Raw genomic sequence first — 26,349 nt, forward strand, 5'->3', positions numbered from 1 at the left:
CTGTAATAAACTCTGGATAAAAAGTTAGTGATTTAATATTGATAACTGATAGTTATTCGCTTCCTTAAACACTTTTCAACAGCTAAGGTCCTCTCATCTAACAGGTAATGGATTAGAAACACCATTTATATTCACCAATCTCACACCTATTCCTCATTGCAAAATCATTCTGTCAGCTGTAGGCTTGTTAGGGTCACACAAGGTAATCACATTATTCTAGAACTGGTTGTATTTTGTCATGTTATTACGAATACAAAACTCATTTGCATATATTTGTACCTACAGGCAACAGAACTATTAAATGTAAAACATGCGTTCACTTTGCATGATTGGTGGCAATATATGGAGATGCCTTCTGCAAGAGATACATGAAGCAGCTCCTAACAATCAGACGCAGTGGATCTAAATTACAAAGCGTGTTTTGCAACCTTTCACCTAGATCATCAATCCAGTGCACTTATATTCTCCATTCCCGGGTGAAGCCTTCAGAAGCTAGAAGTGTGCCTGGGTTTACAGGGGACCACAAACCTCCTAAGACTTTAAAATCACCCCTTTCAATTAATACATTTTTCCCAAGTATTTCTCCTAAAATTCTGCTCAGCTTAGACTTATTTATGGATTAAATAATCACAAGAAAGGACATAAAAATGGTCTTTGCATGTTGCACTTGTGTTTTGAAGGATTTTGTTTCGTTTTTATTTACTTTATTTTTTAAATTGTGCAAATTGATGCTAGAAAGCTCGTCCCCACAGAAGAGCAACTGGAAGATGTCAAATGAGTTCTACTTAAAGTATAATCCCACCAGCTCCGAGCTGACACAAAGTTGAAGTACTTTTGATGAACAGCAAGGAACACCCTTAAAAATGTACCTTCTCCATCTTATCTTCCTTTAATAATAATTTAATAATTATAATCCTTTAATAATTACGCACTACAAAACAAATTTTTTTTTGCACATGCTTCGTGCATATCAAGGAATACTGTATCCACTCATCTCTTCCCATCGGCCACTGCAGGCTTCTGCTTTCCCTACAAATGCCTCCGCTTTGCATACGCACTAAGCAAATCGAGGAGCACAGCATCACCAAAAGGGAATTATGGGCCGACTCCTCCTGTTGTCAGACCGAGCACATGTCAGAGCATGATAGAGGAAAATACTGCATGAATAAGACTGACATGAGGACTTAAGGGAGGGCATAGGAGGATTATGGGACAGACAAAATACGGTTATTGTGCCCGAGTATGATACAGTACTAACAGTATTACCTGTTTGCGTATCTTAAAGTGTTTAAAGTATTTTCACAAGATGCCATTCCGGGAGAGATGGTAGCAATCTAAAAATAAATATATACACAATTATTCTTCTTGTGGAACATGTAAACATACTTGGAATTGGTAGAAAATGATCAAAGCAAAACACTGCAATGTCAATAGACAAACTCTAAAGCTTTTACTTGCATAAAATAGACAGACAATGTATTTCATGTGTATTCACCCCTTTTGCTATGATACAACTATATCAATTCTGGTGCTACCAGTTATCTTGAGAGGTCAATTAATTGGAGTCCATGTGTGCACCATAAAAGTGTTTAATTTGGTTTAAATATAAATACACCTCTGTGTGAGAGGTCCTGACAGGTAGGTGTTCATCATAAAGATCAAAGAACATTAAAAGCTTATCTGAGAGGCGGTAAATATCATAAAATCAGGAGAAGGGTATAAGAAGATTTCAGTGATCTGAAGCACAGTACCTCAAATCTGTGCTTTACTAGAGGGTAGCAAAAAGCAGGTGGATGCTTCACTTCCCCAGGGAAAGCAAAGGGAAAAAACCCAACACCTGATGCAATATGGAAGACACCTATGACTTCTATTCCTAGCGGGACAATGAGGGTAAATACTTATTATAGACATTGCTTTATAAGACTAATTAAAAAACAATACTGACTTATCTTTTATTGATAAAGCACCACAAATGGTCAGGAGCGCCATACATGAAAATAAGATTTTTGTAGTTACCGTAAAATCTCTTAACATAGTTGGGGGACACTGCTTACCTTGGGGCATAGAGGGCGCTGTGTGGAATAAGGCATTAAAAAAACCCGTCTAGTCTGCTCCCCTCCCCTATATGCCCACTCTGGTCTGACATATCAGTTATTTAACTGACAAATCCACAAGAGGGAGAAACGCAATCAATAAAACAGACAACTTAATAGTCAGAACAAAAAGGGTGGGAGTGCAGTGTTCCCCAACTGTGTTAAAAGAAAGATTTTACGATAAGTACACAAAAAATGTTTCTCTTACACTACCATTTGGGGGACACTGCTCACCATGGGGACATTCCAAAGCTGCCCCTATGGGTGGTTACGCTCAGGCTGAGCTGCGTGTAAAACTTTGTGGCCAAAACTGGTGTCTTGGAAGCAAAGATATGAAATAGGTAGAATCTGGTGAACATGTTGATGGAAGACCAGGTAGCTGTCCCACACAACTGCTCGACCGAGGCCCCATGTTGCAACGCCCAGGAAGCTCTAACCGACCTGATGGAGTGAGCAGTAAGGACATCAGGAAATGCAGATGCCTCAGAAATATAGGCCTGACAAATAGTAGCTGTAATCCATCTGGTTATCGTCTGTTCCGTGGTTGGCCAGCCACGCTTACGAGCATCATACAATACCAGGAGATCTTCTGTCTTCCAAACTGAAGCTGTGCGGTCCCCATATAACCACTTTCGGTTGAAAAGAAGGCATAGTATATGCAGACCTATCTTCATGGAAAAATCAGGAAGGCAGCACAACAAGATAGAGCCTGTAACTTAGAAACACGCCTGGCTGAGGAAACTGCTAGTAGAAAAGAAACCTTCCAAGTGAGAAGTTTTAAGAAATTGGACTCCAGTGATTCAAACAACGATTTCTGTAATGCCGTGAGCACCAAGTTGAGATCCCACGGCGCCAACGAAGGAACAAAAGATGGTTAAACATTTAGGGCCCCTGAAGAAAAGTGTGCACATCTAGTAACAGAGCTAAGCACCTCTAGAAATAAACAGACAATGCCGAAACCTGGACCTTACGGATGCCAAACGCAACCCCTTATCCAGACCATAATTGATGGAACGCTAACACTCTAGCCAAACAGAAGGAAGAAGTCAAAACCCGTTTCTTCTCACACCAATGTAAGACTTCCAGATACAATGGTAGTTACTAGAAGACTTTGGTTTTCTGGCCTTGATCATAGTCTGAATGACCCTATGCGAGAGACCTTTCCATATGAATCAAGGTTTCAACCTCTAGACTGTCAAAGCCAGCCATGCTAGATCCTGATGGAAGAACTGACCCTGGCTGAGCAGATACCTTGGAGACTCCCTCTCGGAGGCTATGTCTGCTGTCATGGCGAGAAGAAGGTCACAGGAGGTGTTCGCTCAGATTGTGCACAGAAGGGGTCAACTGGAGGTCGACATGATCGACTATCAGCTGAACCACAAGGTGAACAAGTATTGTGCCTGGACAAGGGATCCTCAGGTGTTTCTAGTGGACGCTATGACAGTTCCTTGGAAGTCCAGGTTGGCGTACATTTTTCCTCCAATCCCGATGTCGCCCTGGGTATTGAAGAAGGTAAGGCATAAAGGGGTCAAGGTGAGTTTTCTGGCTTGTTCTCACAATGTTCACCCTGTGAACACTGCTACACATAAAAAGATGCATAATAAAATAAAATATAAAAATGATAAAAAAAAAAAAAATTCCGCACTCCAGTGGCACTAAAAAAAAATCCGATATGTCTGGCCAGAGATGTCATGGAGGGGAATAGGCAAGACAAGTTTTTTTAGTGCCTTACTCCACACAGGGCCCTCAATACCCCATGGTGAGCAGTGTCCCCCAGCTGTAGGTGCAAGAGAAATTTACAGTAGTATAAATTATTAACGAGAATATAAAAAGAAAGAAAATACAAAGACCAGACATCTACTAAATAACAGATTACACAGATAGCTTGGTAATACAGAGTAACAAATAGTGAAGTACAGTTTATTATATGCAGTGCACTTAAAGCCTATTTACTTATATTACATTTACAATAGTTATTATAATCAAAAAATAAAAAAATAAAAACTTTATTTCACACTGCATTAAAATCTAATTAATAAAAACAGCAAAATACAACTGTGCCAAGTGAAAGTAATTACAAAAAAGTGATAAGTAAAAGACCCGCTGATTGTAATGAATCTTCAAATGTTATATTAAAGTCCTAACTTCTATGTACTCGAGGTAAAAAATAGAGATCCATTATATTATTACAGTCTTGTTTTCCAAGTACATACTAAGCACCCTTATAGAACAAGTAAACTAATTAATAGAAGTAATAAGTAATACAATAGAGAAACTACAGCCTTATTGGATACTCAATACCCGATGCTTTAGTTCTTTTTCTTTTCTAATGCAGAGTAACGCAAGTTATTTACGGCGCAATGAACGAGAGTGACGGTAATGTGAAGTAGACCTGGGCTCAAGAAAATAAGGCTCGGGAAGCAGGCTTAGAGGTACTGCTATTTCCTTCTCAATGTGACAAATAATGTGTCTACACTCCCAAATACTGTATTATGCTGTTCCTCATCAGAGCCCAGAAGGTAAAACAATAATACACTTTAAATACAAAATATAAACTCATTAACAAAAAAAAAGCTTGAAAAGCTTGTTTATATTCCATATTTATCATTGTATGTTCAACCGGGAACTTTAAATACAACAAAACTTATCATACATCAAATAAAATGAACTACCATTTTGATGGCAACAATGAAATAATTAATCTTTGCAATTACTTGCATTTCTTTCTTATATTTGTAGTAGATATTAGGAAATACCACACATCCATGTATGCTTTCACTAATACCTAGGGGTATATTTATTTAAAAGTGGAGATGTTGCCTATAGCAACCAATCATATTCTAGCTGTCATTTATTAAGTACATTCTACAAAATGACAGTTAGAATCTGATTGGTTGCTATAGGCAACAACTCCACTTTTTCAAACTCGCAGTTTAGTAAATATACCACCTAATCTGATTTGTTTGCTACACAGATGTTTGTTTATCCCATTGTGTTGTCTCCTGTGTAACTTGAAAATCCTATAAGATATATACAACTACTACATGCCTACGTTTGTCTAATCATCAATCAAGACAATACGTAAATACTCAAAAAAAATGGATTTACTTTATGCTTCACAAGGACAGGTATCTCTACATATTGGTAGAATATTGTAAGTAAATAGCAGTTAATCTGTGTGGAAGTAAAAGAAGAGGTAAAGCTTACCATGCAGGTACGAGAGTTTTCCCCAATAAAAGAGTCCCGCAGAACTTGTGTCAGTTTACTGGCCCTAAATGGAGTATGTGGCTTATTTCTCCCTAGTGCACGAATGCACTCCTAAAAACATAATAGCAACCAAACATGTCAGCATGTCAACTACAAGTTGTAGAATAATACCAATAAACAATAACAACAAAGACAACAACGAACAATAATAACTCCAGATTTCTTTGCATTGTACAATCTATTGAATATTAAGTAAATTACTCAGTAAACATGAATATCGGAAATGTTTATATTGACATTAAGGGGGGGAATTCAATTAGCAGCGAAGTGTATCCGGAGACTCTTCGCAGTGGAGATTTAAAAAGAAATCTCCACTCATTTTATAAGTGGAGATTTCTACCGTAATTGCCGGCAATGTGAGCTGCGCCACATCACTGCCAATTGAATTTCCCTTAAGGGAAAAGAAAATAATGGTAAATATATCTGTAACCTTAGCTAGTTAGCACTGCTGCTCTGTAGTTCTCTCATTGGTTTCCTCCACAAAGTTACAGGCTCAGAAGGAGATTCTATGCAGCGCGAGGTGTCTCCGGAACATCCACAAGGACACATTGCGCTGACGATATGGCAAAAATCTCCAGTCCTTTTTTCCCTCGCACCCCACAGAGGTAGGCAGAAATAGCTGAAAATAGGGGCAGCGATGTTCAGCGGCATCTCAGGCCAAATTGAATCTCCCCCCAAGAGTTATGTCACGGAGGAAAGGAATGAAAGAAAGAAAAGGAGACTGCTCTCTAAAATAATAGTCCATATCAATGTACCTCGGCACCCAGATTGTGTTGTGTTTTACAATCCATCACAGTAAAACACAAAGCTCACCTTCAGAGCTAGTAGACTTTTGTTGATCTCGGCTCCTTCCAGGCGAGTTTGTCTGTCTGCACTGGAAGTGTCTGCTCCTCTCTCATTACCAGCCAAATCAATGAGAGAGAATTTACCATGGAGCTTTCCTTTCTTTCGTAAAATGATCTGGAACACAGCGTGACTTCTAGAGGAGTGTGCATTAGCAGATGTCTGACCAGACGTCCTATGGGGGTAAAAGAGCAATTATTTGTAGCAATAGTCAGATACCCTTTTATTTTTTGTATCAATTATAGTGAGTGTGTTTTACTTAAGTAGAAAATATGGCTGCACTGAATAATGATCCCAGCGTCACAAAGAAACCATGACCACCCTAAAATGCATTGCTGCTATAAAGACGTGCACCTGAATGAGAGTGTTAGGCAAATTATGGCTTTCCAGCTGCTGAGGAACCCCAAGTTCCAGAAGGCCCATCAAAGCCTATAGCACTTTAGGATGCATATATAAGACAATAACTTTGTAATTAACTTCAATATTTTATCAGCAATGAGCCAAAACAAAGCTAGTAATCACTCACTATTTATACACATATTAATCTAAAGTATATTAACATAATATGGCTCATTTACTAACAATGCACTGACCAACAGTAACCAAGCTGTAAGTAGCTTATATCTGTCTAGAGGGAGTTACACTATGAAATCCAGCGTGTGATTGGTTGCGGTAGTTCAGTGCACATTTTGCACCAAAATGAAATGTTAACAATCGTCTCATCCTAAAGAAATGTACATAGTCATGTTATTCATTTTCAGCGAGTTGTGAAGCATACATTTTTTACATTGAAATCCCGTAAAATGTGTTTATAGTGATAACTGAATTCATCAGTAGATTAAAACCTGTTTTGCTAAAGGTGTATAAACTAAAGAGTAGCACACAGCAAGTCAGAGTGATGTGGAAAGAAGCACTTTAAATAAGGATATAACATGTATGGGATTTTGGGTGTAAATAAAGCACGGTAAACCAGTGATCAGCAGCCTGGTACACTTATGGGGTATGTATGGACGACCCTCTAATTTTCAGACAGTATATCAAAGAAAGACACCTGTAATAACATATCAGCAGGCATTTCTGACAAGTATGACATGCTAAAACAAACAAATCTGACAGTAAAGCAAGAAGGAATAGGGGGCCACAGGTGAAGGCTCGGAGGGCCACATGTGGCCCAAGGGCCGTCTATTGTGTATCACTGTTTTAAACTATTGGTTACATTACTCCCATTTATATTTCTAAACCCACTTTCATACTAGAACTACATTATGGTTTGGGACTTTTGCTAAAAGGAAAAAAAATAATTAGAACATACACTAAATAGTTTGTGAATTCCACTAATCATGTAATTATGCATGCACTGGATATTATTGGATGTTTTAACCATACAAAATGAGTTGTCCAGAACTGCAGCACTCATTTGTCTTGTAAACATAAAGAGAAGGGATTTCATACTCTGAACAATTTCACATATTAATCCTAAAGATAAAATATGTTTATGTACTATGAGTAAAACAGGTCATGTGGAATTATCCCAATATTATAGCATACAGGAAAACCAAACAATATACTCTGCAGTTTCCAAACTTCTAAATGGTCTTTTCATTGCTGTGTAAATAAAAGTATATTTAAAAAGCCCATTAAGAGGACACGTACCGGCAGCTGTTGCCAATCTCAATGAGTTTCAGGACGTCTTCTACACATTTGACCTCTCGTTCCTGTAGACCAACCACCTGCACTTGCTGTTTGCCATCCTCCAGGACTCTTAATTTGGTTTTCCGGTTCAACAAGTCAAACACCTTGAAACAGCAAGCTTCAATTACTGTACCAGCATATACATGTAAACATTCAACATAAATGTGTCCTATAACCTATATGGAAAATAGGTTTAAAACCATTGAACAGCAATTTCTGTCAAATTGTAGTATTTGATGTCATGTGCTGTGCACATAACTGTATAAAACAAAGAAGGATTTGTGACAAATGGTATACAATTGAAGAAGTGAGGCACAGGTGTCTGTACCTTTAATCTCGGTGCTGCTGTGAAACAGTTGCTATGCGAGTACAGGTGTAGTAATCCTTACCGCACCGTAACGGTAAATATCAAAATCTACATAACCAAGTGAGGCATGAACAGTGTTTTCCCAGGTCTGATCCTTTTACAGCCAGGAAGGAGGATGATGTCTAAGCAATTAACAATTCAGTCAATTACTCAATGTGACTGCACAATTTATTTGCATACTCATGAGAAAATAAAGTAATTTTGTGCTTAAGTAATAGAGATTACTTGCGGAATCCATGAATGGTGCAGGGAGACAGTTTTTTTTTGCTTTTGTTTTTTTGATAGAAAACCAGGGTTAAACTCTAGCTATGAAAATGTATTTTATTTAAGGTTTATTTTTCTTTTTTTCTTTACTTACACATATCTAATACTTGAACACTCCCATCCGTGACTAAGGCAATTTTCAGGTTTGGGATGCAACAATTTGTTCAGGAATAACTTAAAAACAACGATTCACGATTCTGCTATTTATAACTATTAGTTAGTGAAAGCCTATTAATTTACTAAATGTACTCTGCAAGCAATCTCAAAAGTGTAGTTTATTTTAAATCTGAAGTTGTGTTAGGGCTGTAAATGTAAGTAATGGTTTTTTTTTTTATTTACTTTTTTAAATTGGTTTTGTTATTCCTATTTTTAATTTGGGGAGACCCTGATGTGCTTCATTGGTTTTTCCTCTTGCCAGCAGTAATGGGTTCAGTGTACACTGTATTTAATTAAGCTGCTTCTATTCGATCACATTTGCATGGATCCGATAGAACAAGCTGGCAGGTGCTGAATACAGATGTCTCCTGCACTGCCCTCTTCAACGGAGGAAGCCGCAGACCCTGTGCGCAGTGAGCAGAATACCGGGAATCCCATGAAACAGTCCCCTGTGCCCTCTGTGGACCCCCCGGCTGTCATTACCAGCAGCACTGACACCAGTTTCTGCCTGTCGCTTTAGGAAAGTTGTGGAGAATTAAGTGGTCAGCAAGTGGTTAAAAAAATGAACACTCAATGTCAATGTGCAGTAAGTTAAAGAGAAATCAGCTGACTAATGAACTTTCAACCCAGTCAGAAGAGTCCCCTGATGAGGTCACATACCACATGGAATAAGATTATTCTACAATGAATGGGGATGAACTGAGAATCAGTAAAATTGTTAAGTGTTACATTCTGAAAACATTGTATTCACAGACATGCAAGTCACGCCATGCGTTCATATAACATAATATCAATATATGAGAAAATGCATAGTCTTTTACCCAAATAGGGGAACGCTTTACTGCTTAAATAAGGCATAAAAACACAACAAAAATACAACTTTGCACAATTCGATTTTCAATTAAAATAGAATTAACAACACATAAAAAGCCTCTTACGTTACAAGATCACAAACCAATATGTAATATGCTAACTCTTACCTTGCCGCTGTAGATCTCGAAAAATGTAGCATATACTTGAAGTTCTAATTTTTTATAATTTGGTTTCTTCAGCATTTGAAATACATCTCGTGCTGTGTGAAAATACAAATATAGGCCATATAAAACTACTCAGGGAAAAGCCAAAATACAGCGAGTATCTCTTACGTACGTAAAAAGTCCATCAGTCTAAAATATTAAAAAGCATATTAAAAACATCTAGAAAAATGTAATACTTTGACAAATGCAAAAAAAATCCCCCGATGGGTCTATTAGTACCATACCGCACTTCATTCCCCTCTTTCAGGTTAATAAAGGTTACGGGGATTATTTGAAACAATCCTGGCAGGAAGAGGAGAATGGATGGGACAGTGCTACACATTAGGGACTAAAGTGGATCCAGTGAATGTAATGTGGCAGATAAGTGTCTGCTCAGTTTCTAACTTTTACTATTTCTCTTCTGTTCTCAGTGAAGCAGTTTTCAATTCCACTAAAAAACCCACGGCTCAGTGCTCATCTATATATCAGGGCTCGAGAGTGCTGTTTCATCATCATAGATGCAATGAATATAGATTATTAACCCCGGTGACAGCAAACCTCCACCAATCATATGCTACCATCCACAATGTAGGGGCGGTGTGCCGGCATTGGGATTAATGATCCAGACGCCTGGTCTATTTCTAGTGCACGGCGCATGCAGTCACCATAGTCCCACTTCACTGCATGTATAGTGTGCTTCAGCTCTGATATATGAAAGAACCCTTCAGTGGTCCCCCTGCTGCCCCTCTCTCTCCTTCTGGCAGGGACTCTCTCGCTGTAACCTCTGCCACATCCTTGGCTCCTTTCAACATCCCGCTGCCGATGGAGACGGGCAGCAGCGGGTGTGTGGAAGACTTCTGGCTAGCTGACAGAGCTCGAATGCTGGACCCCAGCATGTAACCTTTATGGGATCAGGTTGAACACAGTGAAAGTAAAGAATAATTTCCATTTTGGGTGTAGTATTCTAGCTCTTCTAGAAATCATCAACAAGATACATGCACATGACATATCCCACAGGAAAAGAGAAAAAAGTAAACAAAATACTCCTCTGCATATATTGCAGTAAAAGCTGCCATAGTCATTCCACAACCAAGAACATAGGCTACTGGTAAAACTACAATAGAAATGTAACAACAATAAAGCAGTTCACAGATAGGACCCTCTTTCTTCAGTATTAAGCTGTCTCAAATGTGACATACAAAGTATTATTTCTGTACAGTGAAACTTATCCAAGATTAGACAGTAAATGATGCATTTCCTACTTTGTTGGTTAATACAACCAATCATACCTGCAAGTGCATATATTCCTTTTGAACAGTCTTGATTCTTTCCAGAAAAGTCACCACCCATGGTCTTTAACGGAAAGAAACAGAAAGTAAGAAACATTAACTGAAGATCCAAACAAGAAAATCCATCCACTTTATTCACAAATTAGCAGCTAGAAATCATATTTCAGTAACTCCTGACAATGGCCTTGAAATACAAATATGGCATTGCTGTAGATGCAGAACAGAGGATGTCCTCTGCCTATTCTGTGGCAGTAATTACACAGAGACTAACACACACACACAGCAAGCACTCCAGATATTTCATCTGCTCTTGAAACGGTCTGACTATAATGGACGAGCACAGAATAAAGTGTTTTCCAAAACGGCCACGCAAGTCTGTTAACACAATGTTGATGCAATGCCGCTGGAAGCCATAAAATAAACAAGCTTACAGGACTGCTGGAATAATAAAACAAACAGATATTTTCCTATACAGTAAAGTAAAGTGACAGTATAGGGGACTATCAAACTTGCCACACTCTAAGTCTTAGAGTCTAAGAGGTTCGACTATTAAACTGGCCGAGTGTAGTGTTCCAGACTCCTCTCAGCATATCTTGCATACATTACAAAGGTTTGTGCTTTTTGTCTCATTATTAGAACACTAGAATAGAATACATACATGAGTTTTTCCACTTCCAGTTTGTCCATATGCAAAGCAAGTAGCCATTCCTTTTTCAAAGATGGTTTCTACAAGAGGTCGTGCAGTAAACCTAATAAAAAAAAAAATATATAGCAATATTAAACAGTAAGAAATGCTGGTAATAGAATATCTTGTTGTGGTAGGATTAAATCTTATGGAATGAATCCCATTATCTTTATTAGGTTTTATATATTTTGATGAAAAGCCGTGGTACTTGTAACTCATCATACAAGCATCAATGGTAACACACTTTATAACATTCGTGTCTGTGCCACGTTCCACACTCCTGTCCACGTGACTAACATGTTTCAGCATAGGAATCAATAATACATCAGCCTTCTTAGAGAGGTTCCCAAAATTTAGTGTGAAAATGGTATTTAAAAGAATTCAACAGAAAAAGCCATTACTGCAAGAACCAGGAGAAGATCATTGTGCACCAGAGGCACGCTGGTTCCACTGGATAATCCACATGTGGCAGTGGTAGGTAGAGCCGTTCCATAAACTCTTGTTTCCCATTTGCAAAAATAAGTTATCGCATAAAACCATCTCTAAAATGTCCCTATAAAGGCTAACCCCACAGACTAAACTCTGCCAAGACTAACACCTCTCTTGAGAAAAGTAAAATGCACATTAGGATCAACACAAGTAATTTGCACCTGTACCTTTGTTCTATAATGTGTAAACTTTCAAGACATTCAAAGTGCTCTTGTTATTTTAATCCAGAATAACAACACACAAGTTATGTCAAAGTCCAGGAGGCCACAGGCAGCTTATATGTGGTTTTATTCAAATCCAGTGGACCAAGAGACAGACAGCAAGTTCACTAGTAAGTTGTGTTAAAGAATTTCCGTATGGGAAAAGGGCATTTATAAAGCCAATGAGGCTGCTGAATTGACCCGTCACGGATCCTGTCCATTCACTATTCACAGCCAGTGCCCTGGTTACTGATCAGACAGTAATTAATGGGACGAGGTTCATCTAACGGACATCACACAATATCTAGTCTCGTATCTGGTGTTGCCAGGAAACACAAATCACACCCCACAAACAAACGTTGGATAGATACAAGCTGGTCTGTCCTGCCACAGTGCGTTACTTATTTCTGTTCTAGCCTTCACACCAGTGAGGCAGCTGAAACCCATTTATAACAATTATAATTTACAGCAAATACAAAGAACAACATGGATTTAAAAAAAGTTAAAAGTCAAACAAATTCTTTGCAAACAATGAATAAAAATAAATAAAAAAATAGCAAAAGTAAATGTAAATATCAAATACATTTCTAACTGATCAGCTATAATATACAAATGACAATTTTTTTTCCAAATAAAAAACCCCACAAAAAATGCCATACATACACCAAAAGTCACCTAAAATAAGGTCTCACTGTAGAAGCTTTCATCCTGTATTACCTCCCGCTACCGCTTTAATGGGTCACCTAGTCATACAGGAATAATTACAACCGTAAGTGTGTAGCAGCACACATTCAGCTTCTTTGTGATACCAGCAGATATTTTATACAACTACATTTACTTTGGGGTATGGGGTTTCCTCAGCTTCTTTGTAAACAAGATAAACCAGAGCTCAACAATGTGCTGTCATAACCCGTAAATATTGGGCCATGGTGCCATGCCCCGCATGAATCAGGACATTAGATCCTCTCCTCCAAGCACTGCTTTGCCATGCTGTCCTCGGAAAAGGCACAGTGCACATAGAAGCATTGAGTTTTGTAATAAGCTCTCTGCTCTGACCACCAACACTGACACCTAACAGAATCCACAGAGAATTGTGTGCCCAATGCAAACTTACTCAGAGGGGAACTGATCACACATCAGGAATTCTCTGATCAAACTTCCCTCTGTGTAAATGCAGAGGAGCAGCATGGCGGTGAGGTACAGGCGATAATAAAAGATGAGGGCAATTGGATGACTGGTTAGTGAGGAAGGGTCAACAATGATGCACAATGCAGAGGATAATAATGATTGATGCAGGGGATAAGAAACATGCGGTAAGTAGGGGTTAATAATGAGGGAGGACTGGTTGGATAAATAAGGATGGGATTAATGAGGGCTGGATTTAGGGGGGAGTGGTTATTAACATTACCCTGATGAAGGGTAGATCATGACTGAGGACAGGACGAAGATCTTGATGAATGGGGCAGTGAAGATTTTAAGAAGAAGGGTGCATGGATTTGAGGAGGAGTGAGAGGGACTTGAGTGAGGGGAGTGAGATTAAGAAGAATTGAGGTGGGAATAAAGAAGGGTTATGATGCAGATTGGAAGAGGGTGTAATTTATGTAAGAGGGGTAAAAAGAGTAGGGGCCGCTATTTTTCGTGGTTGCCATGTAAAAAGTTTTAAACTTTGCCCGGCTCCTACATTTTTTGGCTGCCTCCTGGATTCTAAAACAAAATGTTGAGTCCTTATATTAAACTATGGAAGCAAATTAAGCATGACTTTTTGTATGTTACTACTTATACAGTAAATAAAGAAAAATTGGCCGGTATAACAAGGAAGTACAATGTCATGGAGCAGTGCAAGTAAACCTATGGTTTCCTTACCTGTAGACCATTTCATTTGGCGCAGTTTCATCAAAGGCATAGTCAAAACGAAACGTTTGGTTTTCTAAAAATCTTGTAAGGTCCACTTTTTGTTTGGGTTCATGCACCATTACGACATCTTTACTGGGAATTGTAATGACATCAAGGTCTTTCATGGTGTTCTCTGGAAAGAGAATAAGACAGTGAAGCATCATAAGAGACTTTTAAAAATAAAAATATATGTCAACTCACAGCAATTTGCATTAGTCTAATTACTCATTTCATCTTCTCGATTTGAATACTATGGGCTCATTTATTTACACTGTGCATGGTTAAAAACCACACTTTATTGCAGTTTAGTTTCACCAGGTCAGAATGCACAAAGCACCGTAACAATAAAATAGGGATCGTTGCATGCAGTGCTCATGGCATGGTGTTACAGTGGATGAGTGCTGTGAGGATGTGTGCTGAGGCTGCTATCTGAAACATAGGACCACACTTGCCAAAATTAAACATCTCCTCGTGGCTGAAGGACGTACAATAAAGTTTTATGAGAACATTAAGTCACCATATCTCTTAGGAAGTGGTATATTAAAATAAGTCACTGTACAATTGTTTAGAGCAAAATGAGTGCTGACTCGGCAAATATTACTGCCAGTTGGATTTTGATTAATAGTTTTTATGCTTTTAGGCATACTTTGTCTGAGAAGAACAAATGTTTATTTTACAGCTCAGCAAACAGCACAGAGATGTTCTTGCACAACTTTGCAAGCTAAATATGTACGTAATTTGGAGACACAAAGAAGCATGTAAGCCCTGTGTCCCCACGTATCATAATGAGGTCTCCTTTACCAGCAGAATATCTTGGGAGACTGCAGCTCACTGCTGAACCGCAAGTTAACAGGATACAAGACAACCTCAAACCATAAATAGGTCACACCATGTGACTCTGAGGTCATGCATATTAGAGAAGCAGTGAGGTCAGGACTTCAGCCGATCTAACCTACATGTGCCTCTTAGCAAACCCATAATATGTATGACAACAAGAAATACAGCACTGCTACTAAAATGCAAGAAACACACTCAGCGCTGTATACTAAGCTGCAATATAATAATGTCAGCTTTTATCTTTACTGGACAAATCAGAGGCTTTTCACCCATTCATGGCCAGACCAGATTTCTACCCAAACAAGTTTTATATTTTTTTCACAGGATAGAAAAAAGCAAACTGGAGCAATGAATACTTATTTTATTTTAGAAGCATAAAGCTATGTACATACTGGTGTATGGTTTGTATGCATTTAAACATGCAAACAAATGTATTGCATATGCTAATGAGTACACAGCTTTACATATAGGAAAGTCTGCTAAAGTACATAGTAAATTACGGCAGGCACTGAAAGTTTACCCCACTACATTATCACAGTTGTTTCTTCTCTCCTGATTTAATACCACATTTGAACACAAAAGTCGACGTAAGGGGGGATAAGACCCCTGGGTGTGTATTAGTGATACAGATAAAATAGATCCCAGTGCAGGACTAGATGCAGTCCAGGTCAGACTTGTTCTACACTGCCGCCATCACAGCAGGGCACTTATCTGTGAGCAGTTACAGTACAGCAGAGTCTAACAGGACATAGATAGCCGTGAAGTCATTAAGGGGCATATTCAATTAGCTTTCCGGTCCACAGGATCGCGCCGGAACGGGCCGCGTAGTCAATCCACGGTACCGCAATAACGTGGATTTTCTTTCGCAGCCCATAGGGTTGCGTACGAAAATCCGCGTTAATGCGGTACCGTATTAACGGCAATACTGCGCAGGATTCGCGGTAACTCGCATTACCGCGAACCGGAAAGCTAATTGAATATGCCCCCAAGAGTCTATATGAAGCCAACAATTCAGTGATTTACATTGGTCATTACCTTTCTTATTTAGTGGACGTTTTCTAACACACACACATATCCGATGCTCATCAATCTGTAGTAAAGAAGAGGGACAACGCTTCATCATGTATCACATTTACAATTCCACCAGTAATTAGATATTTTAGCATCTTAAATTCTAGGTTGAAAGGTTTAATTTAAATTACAAACACTTTCCTAAAATCTGCATTAAAACAGTTTCTTTGAGACAACTGAAACACTTAAATCACAAACAATTCCCCATACATTTGGCCAAATATAATTTAAACTATTCATTTTAGAGCAACTTCACAAATACTATATTATTCAAAATGAAGCCAACTACAATAGAGAACGAAAAAAAAATGTGATTCATAAATCACAGAACATAAACCACTCATAGGCTTCCACTGAAGAGTTAACTTACAGCATCTGCCGTAGTTAAAGGCCGGTAATCCAAACTTCCTCTGAAATCTTTTATCATACACATAATTTCATAGTTTGGGTTTGTGGCATCAAAATCCTGCAAAGTGACAAGATAAATAATAGTAAAACAAATGCATGAGAATTTAACGGAAGGTAAAGTTACATTTTTTTATGGTAACAAATTCATATGCAAAAGTTTCAGATGCTTATTAGAACGGACAATAAGAGGATTTTTACTCACCGTAAAATCAGTTTCTCTTACTACACTGGGGGACACTGCGTTACCTTGGGGTATAGTAAGGTGGGTCTGGAGTTAGGCACTTATAAACTTGTTTGTTTCCCTGACTCATCCCCCACTATGCCCCTCCTCTGTAGCTGACTTCAGTTTTGTATAACAAAGCCAGGAAGAGAGAAGAAGCAATCTAGAAAGCAACACCAAAGATAGCACTACTTTCAGAGCAAGGGAGGGCGCGCAGCGTCCCCCAGTGTAGTAAGAGAAACTGATTTTACGGTGAGTAAAAATCCTCTTTTCTCTGTCCTACCACTGGGGGACACTGCGTTACCTTGGGGAGCTACCAAAGCTGTGTCCAAGGGCGGGAATGCTCTGGAACGGCTGTGCGCAATGTTTTGTGTTCAAAACCCTGCATTTGTGAATGCAAAGGCATGCAACAAAGAAACAATATGCAGCAGAAACAGACGCTGCCACTCTGTACCACTGCGCCATTGAATGACGCTTTTGTGGCGTACAAAAAGCTGGAACCCTCCTGGAAAGTGCACTGTAAAAGTCTCTGGAACCTGCAGAGGGGTACAGATAGAATGTTGGTCATGATGCAGTGGCAAGAGACCACCTAGACCCTGTCCCCCTTACGCTCTTTAGCATTAGAGAGGCTAAATGGGCATTAAATTCCTAACAGGAACTGTGCGAACAAGAGCACAAACTATCTCCTGTCGGAGAAACGTTACACAAAAAGAAGAGGCACAAGATTGATGAACTACAATCTCTGTGTCAGTGGAATGCAGGCACTAATGATCATAACCAATTATGTCTCGAACCGCCACTAAGTTTCTGATAAAGGAAATGAGGAAGAGCCATACACACTCTCGCCCCAGATCCCCTACGAGATGTGACATCCAAGAGAACAGCCTGCATTGAGCTAACAACTCAATCCACTCAATGATATACAAAGGACCACCATATAACTGATGCAACAGCTTAAGCCACTCAGTGATATCTAAGGGAGCACTGATACAGTGCTTAAACCATTCAGAAATAAGCTGTTTGCTCATGAAATGAGTGCTCCCTTGTTTAACTAACTCAGCGATATCTGAGGGAGCTAACAACGTAAGCCCGACATATATACCAGGAAGCACTCAAACCATGAGCTAACAGCTTAACTAATTCAGAGTCACCGGAGGCCAAAGCAAGCCTCCTGATGACGAGAACTAGACTCCCTGGAAATCTACAACCAACCAAAGGTGGGCTGAGCATAAAGAAACCACTTAAGCAAAACAACCTTCCGCTGAGCTAGACAGAGAGCCACGGAAACTGCACGCTGAAAGAAGAAGGGCGTAGACCCCATAGAAGCCAGCTGGTAAAGAAAACTCTTTAAAAGATTCCTGAGTGGGACGTGTGAAATTTCAGAAATTTACACCAAATATAATTTCTAGCCCAAAGAAAACAGCTGAGGAAGAATCTCTACCGCTGAATTGAAGGTAGCAACCATCTCCCTGCAAGGATTCTCTGGCCGAAAAGGTTAGCCATCCGATGCCACAACGTCAAACCAGATGATGAAAACAAAAAGAACCGAACTACGAGATGAGGCCGCTCTCAAAACGGGAATAGAGGGACGACAACACAAGTCCCCTAAAACAGTAGAACACTGCTCTGCGAGACATACGGCGGACCACCAGACTAGCTGGGATGCGCCCCCTCCTAGAAACTCTTGAACTCCCACGAGTAAATAGGAGCTGTGAATCACCTCCTAAGTTCTAGGGAGACCCGACTTGGCTATGGACAAATCCACCTGAGGGTCATTAGATTGAGAGCCGATAGAGAAAACAGGTTAACATGTGAAAAGAACCTGGGCTTCCTCTTAGAGAGCCCTATGACCTAACCAGGAGAGCACAAAGGTATTACCCTGAGGTGACCCATTCTACCTGTTAAAGGATTGATTGCTAAGGCATTCGGCCCTCAATAACAATAATAATAATAAGTTGGTCTAGCTTGGCCCATAGGATGGCACAAGGAACACCCCTCCGACCATACACAGGTCGACCCCTATCCTGCATTAGGATACGGGAATTGCAAAAGTGCTACAAATATGCAACAGCACTGCATTCTGAGACCGAATCTCTACAGGTTTTCTGACCCTCTGTCCAAGAAGAACAACTGACTCACTAATAAAAACAATGTGACTAAGCACCACCCGAAAGGTAAATTAGTGAATTAAGGCAAACGGGTGCTATGCACGTCCAAAGCCATGAAATCAGCCTTCCTTGATAAGAATCTCCCTGTTGAGACATGGGAGATGTTACGAACAAGGAGAACCAAAGATACCAGTAGAAACTTGGTATCCTATTTTGCAAAACAGAAACTCCTGTAACCAAAAGGAAATTCTGCCAGGAGCAATTTGGAACTGTGTAGAAAAGAAATGAGCGTGTTCTTTGGTAGGAAGCTATTGAAAACCCCGAACTAGAAGATAAGGCATAAGCCAACGCTTCTAGCGTGGTAGAACAAGCGAAAAGCTGGGTAGGCTCAAAGTGATCACCTGTGAACCCAATAATGCAGTCCTGCTTCTTGCTGAGAGGCTGCAAGTATAATGTTCTGGCTGAAAAACGTCTAGCTGTAAGCTAAGCGTTGGGTGTAATAAATAACTTCCACCTTCGGGGAATGTCCACAAATCTATGGATGTTTACCTGATTTCCACAGCACATAAACTATAACCACCCCTGTAAGACTAAGCCTGACTCGGAATGTGGCACCCTGACCTCAGATCAACAGAGAGGATCAACGGATGGAACACGTAAACATCATGGCCTGGTGTCGCCGACATAAAACAAAGAAAGCACACCTACCGCCAGAAGCCTTTGGATACTCATTTTGTAATAGAGCAAATTGAGAGTTCCGATATTGGAACGTAGTCCTGTGAGCATGTGGCTAACTATAGGTATCATAGCTGAATAGCTGTATGCCTACCAGCTATGATGCTGCTGGGTGAATACAAACCACCCCATTAACCCTTAATGTGAATAAAGGCTAGAGCACTTCTTCTGTTTGAAAGCCACTAGATAAAATCCTTTACCAGCCCCTGCTGTGTGTAGGAGGACTTCTTTGTCTGCTCCCGCCGGGGACAGCAGAATAAGCGAACTAAAAAGCCACAGGATTGTCACCAACAGGGATTACTTCCCTTGTATTGACTCTGGAGAGTTAGGGAAGGTGAAAACCTAGCCAGCCTATTACTGTTTACCTGGTCTTTGAGAAAAGACAGACACCGAGTTTAAGATATGAGGATAAACATTTTCCCAACTAGGGTGTCACAAACTTAGGTTGAAAACAAAGTATAGACTGTTTGTCTTGCAAATGCGAAAACTGTGTACAGTTTAAGCTGCGATTATCCACCTCGTAAGTGTAATCAGCAAGAATATTCCTCTTGATAATAAAAACAAGATGGAAATAGACATCCTCTGGTGAGGAATAAACTACATCCTTATTTTGACTGTAGCAACAGTCAAAGATAAAATCCTCTCCATCTGTGAAAGATGGTGAACAACAGCATCTTTGTCCGGATGGTTTTATACCTGAACAGCGTAATGCCGCTTTTGTGTTAGCGGACAGATATAAGCTGTGTGGGAGCTTAACCAGCACAGTGTAAACATGTGTAGAAGCATGAAAAAGGGTATACTCACGTACCATTTCAAAATTAAAAATCACCTTAATGTGTTCGGCCACCAGACGTGACAGTGATTTAGACCAGACCTGTTTCTGCAAAACAGCTGACACCGAAATGGGAGCACCCTGTTTGTAGACCTTAGCCCCGCAGTCTGTGCCGAGGCATTCGGGCTATGCTGTGGAAAAGATAATTCAAAACTTACATTTCGCACATATATAATGTCACTCCTATTTCCCAGTTGATCCGTCAGAAAACATAAGGAAACGGTAGGCAAAGTAACAGGAAATAATATCGTCTAACAATATACTTTGAAGACACATATTCACATAAATATATAACAATTTCAGAGTGTGCCAACCAGCGAGTAATCTACTCCTGGAGGAGTCACCGATTGTAGGCTGATATAACAGCAATAAATAAAGACACAGAATAAATCTGCTCTATATTTTAAACAGGTAATATATATATGTGCTATTATGGAAATAGAAACCACAACACCATGTAATCAAAACCGTGTATATATCAGATGAGCCACAGCTCCTGATGTACACATATATATATATAATATACATATTGCAATACAGACCAACCAGCCTACCACGGGATAACACTGTATATTAATTTTGTGCCACATAAATAATGTAGAGCATATAAAACAGTGTGTTTATTACCCCCTAGGTAATTCCTGAGACATACCGCATATCTGGAAAACTGTATAAAAGTTACCCAGCCACAATGCTTGTGGAACTGAGGCTATACATAACAAAAAGGGATTTTATATATATAGAACTCCCTTTACCAGAGTTATGGAAACATTCCATTCACAGTCACCATATGGAATATCATACAGCTATGTATTCCCATCAATGTATATCTGCCTTAAAAGAAAAATATGTCACAGGAGGATAGGAACTACCAATATTGTCAAATAGGTAATCCTATAATATATACAGCAGTCACAGGATCCTGAAATAAAAGTCCTGACTGTGTGGCAAGTAGGCTGACAATCGTTTACAAATATGATTAAAAACGATCCAACATTACCAGGTGAATAGAGGCAGTCAGGAACAGCATGCACTGATGTGTGTGCACTGCGGATCCAAGATGGCTGCCGTTCACGCCATTAGGGAGAGAGAGGGGGGGAGGTGCACTCCCCTCTCCTAACATGTCCGCCCCTGCTCACCGCCGCTCAGCCCATATACAGAATATGGCTGCAGCGCAGGGTGCGTGCGGTCTCACTGACAGTTTCTTCGCCTCCACAGAGCGCGATGCCTGTCCTTCTCCCACACTGCTCATTGTCTAGGGGCAGAGGAGGGGGGGGGGGGAGGCTGCCGGCAAGTCTGCGGGCGGAGAGGAGAGGTGGAGACACCTTCACTCCCGCCCGCATATCTGATTGTGGCCGCGGCCGTGTATAAGGCCAAATATATAATAAAAAATGGCCCAAATGAAAAGCTTGCCTTTAAAGGCATAATTTAAACAAATTAAACATGGCCCCTTTGCTCGTTCTCTCTAGGGGATGACTGCCGGCAGAGGTGTGAGGGAAGCGTGCTGAAGAGCTGCTTACCTGCGCTGGAACTCAGAGTGAATTAATCCCCGGGACTATTCACTCCTCTGGGTCTTTTCAGTCCAGCGCTGCACCTGAAAAGGAAAGAAAAATAAAAACAGGAAAACCTAATGCTAAACTAAGTATAGGCAGGAGCCTATACAGAAGTGACCTTTCTCCAGAAGGCACTTACAACAACTGAAGTCAGCTACAGAGGAGGGGCATAGTGGGGGATGAGTCAGGGAAACAAACAAGTTTATAAGTGCCTAACTCCAGACCCACCTACTATACCCCAAGGTAACGCAGTGTCCCCCAATGGTAGGACAGATAAATTGGAGATACAGTTGTGATAACAGGGGGATACTTTCTTATACACAGCAGTCGTCTTGTACGGTACTCCTATGTAAATGACACTGCAGCCAGCACCGAAATGCCCGATAACGTACAATCGCAATCACTCAGCTACACACTAAGGGCTAGATTTACTAAGCTGCGGGTTTGAAAAAGTGGGGATGTTGCCTATAGCAACCAATCAGATTCTAGCTTTCATTTATTTAGTACCTTCTACAAAATGACAGCTAAAATCTGATTGGTTGCTGTAGGCAACATCCCCACTTTTTCAAACCCGCAGCTTAGTAAATCTAGCCCTAAGTGTTTATACAATGCGAAATACCCCAATTCCATCAGGGAATGAAAGCTTTACTAATATAGGTGTGAATGATATTAAAAGCTTCAATATGTAAGAAAACTTTTAGGTTTTAAATTTAGTTGTTCTTAAAAGAGAAGCTGCCACTAGGTTGAAGAAATAAGGCCGCATGACATATATAAATGTATAATAAAAACTGGTGCCTATCTATGCCCTCATTTGTATCCTCAGTGGGAGAATACCTGGACTCGGCCAAGTTGACTATACAGTTATATTTTATGCAAGCGTAGGTAATATAGAGAAGACATGGTGTATGGGGAAACCATGAGAGAGCATAGCACAATAGGCAGCTAAACTCAGAAGAGTCCAGCGATTAGTATATAGAACGATTTACAGGAAATCGGAGGCACAGCGGGCACTTTTTCATCATTGGTTTTTCCTTTTCCTACATGCATAATACCCAAGGCACAGTGACAAAAATAAATAAAAAAGCAATTCACAAATTTCGCAAAGGTTCGCTTTAAAATAACCAAGTCACATCATACAACACTAACATGGCCACAATGACTAAAGCTAACAAAACATAACAAAGCTTACATTACACACCTGGGCTCTCTTCTCGCGCAGTTCTTGCTGTTGCAATCGCCGTCTCTCCCGCTTTTCCTGCAACTTTTCTACTTCTTTCACACAGTTAGATTTTCTCCGAGCTTATGTGGGGAAAAGGAAAGAGTGTTTATGTCAGAAGTGTCAAATTCATTTACCGGAATTTTCAATGAAAAATCTGCAAAACACTATACTGATGATTTACAGCATCCATCAGCCTTAGGAAAATTACTATCACACTACAAGAGAAGAACATACAAATACAAGCAGAAGAATGAAATAAAGCTATAGAATAACTGTCCACCCTGAAATTGGAAGAGTTATTAACAGAAGGGCAGTGGATGCTGATTGATCCATATAGATCTACATAATCTTTTCATCTGCTCCACAATACACATTGTCCTGTTCAAAGGATTAGGCATATTACATAGTACAAAATCCATTCTTTGTAATTGCAAAAACATCCTGCACTTCAATTAATAACAAAAATACTGTGATACATTTTAATCTTTATTTTTTCACATGAGAGAATCCTGGTATAACATCCTGGCTTTCAGCAGCTATAATGACTTGCTACCATGAAGTCATGTGACTAGACAATCAGCATGGAAGAGGAATTCTACATGCCAGGCAAGATATATAGAATTTTGTTACACTGCTGAAACTTTGTCCCTTATAGTACAAAGTTATATCTAAAGACAAGCACTTACTACTACTTAAATATATAAAGTTGCCAATACCAAAGATATCTAGGATAAGATTTGATTGCAATGTAACATAATACAGTTGTATTATTCTGTAACATAAGCATATACAGCGTTCCATCATACTGGACGAAGCAGGAGTATCAACAACAATCTTTTCTACTCGAGGAAATAACCCAGCTTTTATTTAAAAAGCGTATATATCATTTTTTAAATATAAGGGTCATTCTAGAACTAGAACCGGTCTTTATTTTCTGAAACTCTGAATACTTGTTATGGTTGTAAAACAGCAGTGACCAAATTATATTTTTCAGGAGATTACCAAATGGTCTCTGCGCCATCAAGGATCACATGATAACATCAGAGGCAGCCCAAACATTAGGTAAAGTGAAGGCTGGCTAGCCAAGCCAACCACTAACTTACTATACAGATTGTGTGGATGCAAGTTATCCACTCTCACATTAGAATCACCGGTAGAGGGGACATTTTCAGGTTAGCAGGCCTGAATGCGACCTCCTGACAGCATTACCCAATGCTAATTTAAGTGTGACAAGCGACTGAAACACTAGAGACTTTCCATGTGGGAAAGTCCAGCAGCTCATTTATCAAAAAGCTGATGGCTGAATAGTTAGGTTGGAGATAACAGTGCATGACACAACCACAGCAGCCATGAAACCCCACATGTACATGCAAACAAATCCATCATTAGCATAATGAGGATGGCTAACTGCGCTACAATGTTACTGTCACAATGGGCAATAGAACTCACTCAAACTACAGATACTTCATATGTATGGACCACTATGTACGATTGGAGAAGTGGATGGTCATGATTTCTACTGAAAATGTGGGATAATGAATGTGCACATTTAATATGAAGCAATCCTAGACATATGTTACATACAAGGAGGGCCAAAGTCCTTTTTTCCAGGCTGATCTGGAGATATATCTGAAACACTACCATTCTGCTGTGCAGAGGGCGGCTGTTCTGGAGGCTGGGTTGGCCGAGGTCGGGCTGTACCGACTACTGCAAGAAAAGGGGAAAACATTAGACCAAGAGCGCAGACTAGCAATCTGTGATACAAAAGACACCACACATATAGCACAGAAAAGTACAGACTGTTGTATTTTACTTTATTGTCAACTATACAGATCACAATCCAAGCTTATTAGCACTGTAATCTTTAATGTGTTTGCTAAATGAATTTGTTTTATAATAATCTATATCTCCAATATAAACAGATAACTTAAAAATAATGGATGGACTATAGCTGATGTCAGCACATAAAACTATAAAATAATGGTATTTTTGAGCACAAGCGATTAAGTTACAAGAGAAATCCGGATTCACCTCCTCATTACAAAGATGAAGCAATGGTCTCTGCAGAAGTCAGAACTGCAATCCTTACCTCTATTGTCTCTTGCAGGTGTTTCATTCTTAACCGGAGCTACAGTGCGCCGATTCTATAAAAGTAAACAACAAAAATACTTTTCAATATGGCAAACTAGAGAATACCTAGCGATGACACATGGCAATTCTTTAACCCCCATTGCTGCTGGGACAATTCTCACTCCAGTGTGGCACACAAAAGCTTAAAGTGTAACCCCAACCTAAACTGTGGGGTCTCTGTCCACATGGATTGGCTGACAGAGGGAGGGAGGATTGTAAACAGTTACATTTTAAGTGGATTTGCCCAATAAAGGAAATCTTAAGTCAAAATTTAAATATTCAGATATGAAGCATGAAAGTGAAGAAAAATAGATTTGGAAATGCAATATTGATATGTAGCTTAAACAGATATTTTAATTTATTTTATTTTTTTAAGGATTAACCCGTTTAATATTGAGCTTTTTTTTATGAATCAGCAATATGGACTTGTTTTGGTTACATATTCTGATTTAAAATTACATTGGCAAACATAAAAAAGGGCAAATTTTTTCTTAAACATACATTTTATTTTTGCTTAATTGCTGTACGAACCGGCGCTGATCTACAAGCTACAGACAGCAGCCTCTTTTATTGAGCAGGTGTTTCTGGAGAACCAGAGTGCCATACCCATGTGACATCATGGCCGGGGATTACCCAGATACAGAGCAACTGCCTGCTAGGCTGTACCTTACTCTGCTGATAGGCTGCTAGAGAGAACATTTACCTGTGCTACACACAACCCACAACCATATAGATGAAATAGGAGATACTTGTCATTTCCATAAACATAAATAGATACACAAAACTAACCTTGACGACTTTATTTACTTTTGTTGTAGGGGTAGGAGGAGGAGGCATTTCAGGGCAGGGATCAATTTCGTCATCAGGAGCCAGGTCAGGATTAAGTGAAAATATACTTTCCAAATCAATCTTTAAAAAAACAAAAATAATAAAACGTGTGATTCACACATTTGTCATACACCTAAATATTTACACAATGCTC

The 26,349-nt window shown here is 39.6% G+C and overlaps 1 protein-coding gene across 8 annotated transcripts in view; it reads right to left on the minus strand.

The window, feature by feature from the left end:
• The window catches only part of KIF2A (kinesin family member 2A), a 51,120-nt gene that overhangs the window by 8,736 nt on the left and 16,035 nt on the right, over positions 1–26,349 (minus strand). For 2 of the 8 annotated variants that reach the window (XM_075183065.1, XM_075183034.1), the window contains exons 3-16: positions 26,157–26,276; positions 25,327–25,381; positions 24,822–24,944; positions 23,217–23,317; positions 16,533–16,628; positions 16,127–16,181; positions 14,225–14,387; positions 11,646–11,736; positions 10,988–11,051; positions 9,663–9,754; positions 7,857–7,999; positions 6,174–6,378; positions 5,301–5,411; positions 1,267–1,334 (exon numbers count right to left, since the gene is read on the minus strand). In XM_075183065.1, coding sequence (XP_075039166.1) covers positions 1,267–1,334; positions 5,301–5,411; positions 6,174–6,378; positions 7,857–7,999; positions 9,663–9,754; positions 10,988–11,051; positions 11,646–11,736; positions 14,225–14,387; positions 16,127–16,181; positions 16,533–16,628; positions 23,217–23,317; positions 24,822–24,944; positions 25,327–25,381; positions 26,157–26,276 — 1,487 coding nt within the window. Of the gene's footprint in view, positions 1–1,266; positions 1,335–5,300; positions 5,412–6,173; positions 6,379–7,856; positions 8,000–9,662; positions 9,755–10,987; positions 11,052–11,645; positions 11,737–14,224; positions 14,388–16,126; positions 16,182–16,532; positions 16,629–23,207; positions 23,318–24,821; positions 24,945–25,326; positions 25,382–26,156; positions 26,277–26,349 lie in introns of all 8 variants that reach the window. The other 6 variants (XM_075183056.1, XM_075183020.1, XM_075183049.1 and 3 more) reach the window with 5 other exon arrangements.

Source organism: Mixophyes fleayi, chromosome 1 (genome assembly GCF_038048845.1).
Source record: "Mixophyes fleayi isolate aMixFle1 chromosome 1, aMixFle1.hap1, whole genome shotgun sequence".
NCBI classification, from domain to species: Eukaryota; Metazoa; Chordata; class Amphibia; order Anura; family Limnodynastidae; genus Mixophyes; species Mixophyes fleayi.